The following is a 4557-nucleotide window of genomic DNA, read 5'->3' as shown; positions in this document are numbered from 1 at the left end:
GCCTGCCTCTGCCTCCCAAGTGCTGGGATTAAAGGCGCACACCACCACTGCCCGGCTAGATCCCATGTTTCTTGACAGTCCCAACCATCTTGCTGTGCTTAACCATGTGCTTAACCAAGGCCCAAACCCAGAGAGCACTCCCCACTCCCCGAATTAGATGTTTGAATTTTTTTTTTTTACCATGATTTGGAAGTTTTGCTTACAATGCCTTCTTTCTTGCAGATTTTGTATCTTGTACATACATTTTGTATATTCTGTATATGATGACTTCTGTGAGTAATGATCGTTGCCGAGGTGCTCGGGAAAAACCACAGATGCCAGCAACACATGCAGCACAGTCACAGAAACAATTGGTACAGGTAAGCTTTTGTGAAGCCCCTGTCTCCTTTAGAAGGACCTACACTCAGAAGAAAGGCTGTAATATTCCCCTTCCTAGGAAACTCAGGATTTAACCTTGTCTTTATAGAGTGACTAATAAGTGTAGGAAAGAAGTGATGATGGTAAAACTGAATGTTGTTCCAGGAGAATTATTGTGTAGTCCTGGATTCCAGTTATCACCCACTACAGCAGTTTCCTTCCTCCTTTCCATTCCTACTCCTTTCCTTTCCCTCCCCTGCTTGTCAATGTCCAGTGTGTAATATTAGGAATTGAACCCAGAGCCTGCCTGTTCTAGACAAGCACTATACTACTAACTATACCCCTATCCGTGTGTTAGTCTTCCAAATGAAATGAGACAGCTGAGTAGAGCATGGAGCACCTTGTCTGGTACAAAGTTAACATTCTGTACTGCATTGACTCAGGTGACAGGTTTCTTAACAGAAATAATATCTTTTTTCTTATGTTTTATCATTACATTTATTAACTGTTTATGTGTATATACACATGCACATAAATCATTGGTTTTTTTTTTGTTTGTTTGTTTGGTTTTTTGTTTTTTGAGACAGAGTTTCTCTGTACAGCCCTGGCTGTCCTGGAACTCACTCTGTAGACCATGCTGGCCTCGAACTCAGAAATCTTCCTGCCTCTGCCTCTTCCTCTGGCTCCCAAGTGCTGGGATTAAAGGCGTGTGCTTCGACTGCCTGGTTTTATCGTTGTGTTTCTTGAGGTTAGACATCAGTTTGAGAGAGCTAGCTTCTACCATGTGAGTTGAGGGTTGGAGCTCCGGTTGGAGTTGGCTGTGAGGGCTCTTACTTATTGAACCATTATTGCTGGTCCTCAGAAGCGGCATCTTAGTGAATAATGAATCATTTCAATTTCAGATCCCTTGCTTGATTACATTTTTATTGTTTGTTTTGTGATTTGAGACTGGGTCTTCTAGCCCGGCCTTGAATTCCTTATTCCTCTGATTCAGTTTCTTGGGTGCTGGAGTTCCAGAAGTGGACTACTCCAGCTGACTTTGATAATAATTTATTTTATTATTGATATTGGTTTTTTTTTTTTTTTTTAACCAATGAGCTATATTCCTTATTTTTTTCTTTGAATAATTCATACTGAAGTATTGTGTTATGTTTTGGTACAGGGTAGATTTTTTTTTTTTTATGTAATTCCTGTGTTAAATTGGATCTAGAATCAGCTTTGTGTCTTGCTGCTGTTAGCAGATAAATAGCTGCTATTAGCAGATAAATAGCTGCTTTTGGAATGCTTACCCTAAGTCTGTTTACTCTTACAAGTGGTCTTCAAGGCTGATCAAATGGCATGAGCAGAGGTAGACAGATTTCTGAGTTTGAGGCCAGCCTGGTCTACATAGTGAATTCAGGCCAGCCAGAACAGAACAACATAGAGACTTAGATTTTTATTGTTGCGAAGAGACAGCATTTCCAAGGCAACTCTTATAATGAAAACATTTAATTGGAACTGGCTTACAGTTTCAGAGTCCATTATCATCATGGTGGGAAGCATGGCAGCATCCAGGCAGACATGGTGCTGGAGAAAGAGCTGAGAGTTCTGTATCTTGATCAGCAGGCAGTGGAAGGGACTGTGTACCACACTGGGTATAGCTTGAACTTAGGAGGTTTCAAAGCACCCCACAGTGACACATTTCCTCCAACAAGACCATACCTACTCCAAAAAGGCCATACCCCCTAATAATGCCACTCCTTATGGGCCAACAATTCAAACACATAATTCTATGGGAGCCATACCTGTTCAAACCAACAGAGAGACCCTGTTGTTGAACTGTGGGGCTAGGCTGTTTTTTATGTTTCTTTAAGGAATTGTCTTGTATTAAGGAAGTTACTAATAATCACAAATCCTGATAATAGTAATAGCAATAATAATAAAAGTAAATGTTAGTCTTTAGAAAGAAATTAAATAAAAACAAAGAGTATGAGCTTCTGAAGATGGGCCAAGTGAATGTTGGTGGTGCCAATGGTGCCCTGTCCGCTTCACAGGCAGATTGGGGCTGGTTGTCAGTCAGTTTGCAGACTGGAGCAGTGAGTCAATTCTTTAGGGTTTGAGACAGGGTCTTTCTATGTAGCCCAGACTGTCCCAGAACTTTCTATGTAACTAGTGTTGGGCTCAAACTTCAATTTTTTTGCCCCAGCCTCTCTGCAGTTGGTACACTACAAGCTTCTCACTGATAGCTTTCTGTGAACCCTCTAGGGATGGCTTAGGTTGTCCCAAGGCAAACGCTGCTGATGGGACAGTGGGGAGGGTTTCTTGATCTTGGGTTTCTTTTTTGCTGTTTTTATTTGCTTTGCTATTAAAAAATACCTTTAGGTTATATGCTTGGACATTTTGCCTGAGTGTATATCTGCATACTGTGTGTGTTTGCCTGTGAAGCCAGAAGAGGGCATCTGTCAGATCTCCTGGAACTGGAGTCACAAATGGTTGTGAGCCACCATGTGGGTAATAGAAATTGAACCAAGGTTTTCTGGAAGAGCATCCAATGCTCTTAACTGCACAGCCATCTCCAACTCACTCTTTGTTTTTTGAGGCAGGTTTCATAGTTGAGGCTGGTTCAACTTGCTGTGTCATCCTGCTGTCTAATTGAAGATCCGCCTGCCTTTAACCATCTAGTGCTTGCTTTATAGATGTGGTGCTTGCTTTATAGATGTGTACCATCTTATGTCTTGCTTTTCCTTTTTTCTTTTTTTACATCTTACTTATTTTATGTGTATGCATGTCTTGCCCTCTGTAACACATGCATAGTTAAGAGACAGTTGTGAACTACCATATGTGTTTTGGGAATCAAACCTAGGTCCCTGGAGGACCTCTATTGCTTTCTTTCCTGTTATTTTTTTTTTAAATAATTATTTATTTTTATACACAAGTACACCATAGCTGTCTTCAGACGCTTCAGGAGAGGGCATCAGATCTCATTATGGATGGTTGTGAGCCACCATGTGGTTGCTGGGATTTGAACTCAGGACCTTTGGAAGAGCAGTCAGTGCTCTTACCCACTGAGCCATCTCGCCAGCCCCCCTTTCCTGTTATTTTTAAAATTGGGGTTTGGGCCTATAAGATAGCCTAGTGGATAAAAGTCCTTGCCCTCCAGCCTTTCAATCTGAATTTCATATTTGGAACCATGTAAAGGGTGGAATGTTTCCTCTGAATCCTACATGTGCACTATGCACTTTTGCCTTCCCACCTATGTGCCTCATGCACACACATATCTTTATAACAGAAAAAAAAAAGAGGTATTGTCAGCTACTGTAGTTGCTTGGTCGATAAAAGCTTTGTATGATGATACAAACCTTGAGCCCTGAGTTTGAGCCCAGGAACTCACATGTTGTAGAGTAAAAGAGCCAGTTACTAAAAGCTGTTTTACTTCCACATGCATGCCACACCATTCACAAGCCCGCATTCATACATATGTTTATAATAATAATATTTAAAATTGGGGGAGCGTTTAAAAACTTATATTGCCCTAAGATGGCCTCAAACGTTTGGACTCAAGCTGCTATCCTGTCATGGCCTCACATGTGGCTGAGATCATCAAGGTTCTTTTTGTTTGTTTTTGAGGTAGATTCTCTTAGGTAGCCCTGACTGTCCTGGAGCTTGCTATATAAGACCAGGCTGACCTTAAACTCACAGAAATTCACCTATTCTGCCTTCTGAATGTTGTGATTAAAGATGTGTGCCACTATGCCCTGGCTGATAATTAATTCCTAATTTCTGATACAGCTTTTTATAAAATTATTTTGAGAATCTTTTCAAAAATACTATTAGGGAAAATTTTATGTTGGGCTGAGGGCATTGCTTGCTTGGCAGTAAAACATTTGACTAATGTACATGAGGGCATTTCTTGCTTGGCAGTAAAACATTTGACTAATGTACATGAAGCCCACTGTCAAGAAAGCCCTAGCACAGTACTTGCATACGAGTGTGCATGTATGCACATACTTGAGGATCTAACCTAATTATGGGAAAGTACTTGCCCAGCCTGCACAAAGCCTTGGGTTCAGTCTTCAGTACCATTAAGACTGGGCATGGTGGAACAAGACTGCAATCCCAGCACTTCAGGAAGTAGTGGCAGGAGGATCAGAAATTCAGTATTATCTTTGGCTGTAGTGTGTTTGAAACCAGCCTGGGCTACATGAGACCTGAGTGAGAGAG

At 41.1% G+C, this 4557-nt stretch overlaps 1 protein-coding gene across 1 annotated transcript in view; it reads left to right on the top strand.

The window, feature by feature from the left end:
- Ubap2 (ubiquitin associated protein 2) overlaps positions 1-4557 on the top strand; it is an 88059-nt gene that overhangs the window by 20360 nt on the left and 63142 nt on the right. The window contains exon 2 of the mRNA XM_031376734.1: positions 223-359. Within this exon, the coding sequence (XP_031232594.1) occupies positions 280-359 (80 nt within the window). The 5' untranslated portion in view covers positions 223-279. The remainder of the gene's footprint in view (positions 1-222; positions 360-4557) is intronic.

The sequence above is a fragment of the Mastomys coucha genome, unplaced genomic scaffold, assembly GCF_008632895.1.
Source record: "Mastomys coucha isolate ucsf_1 unplaced genomic scaffold, UCSF_Mcou_1 pScaffold18, whole genome shotgun sequence".
NCBI classification, from domain to species: Eukaryota; Metazoa; Chordata; class Mammalia; order Rodentia; family Muridae; genus Mastomys; species Mastomys coucha.
The sequence above is the reverse complement of the archived record's forward strand: the minus strand, read 5'-3'. Positions and strand labels throughout refer to the sequence as shown.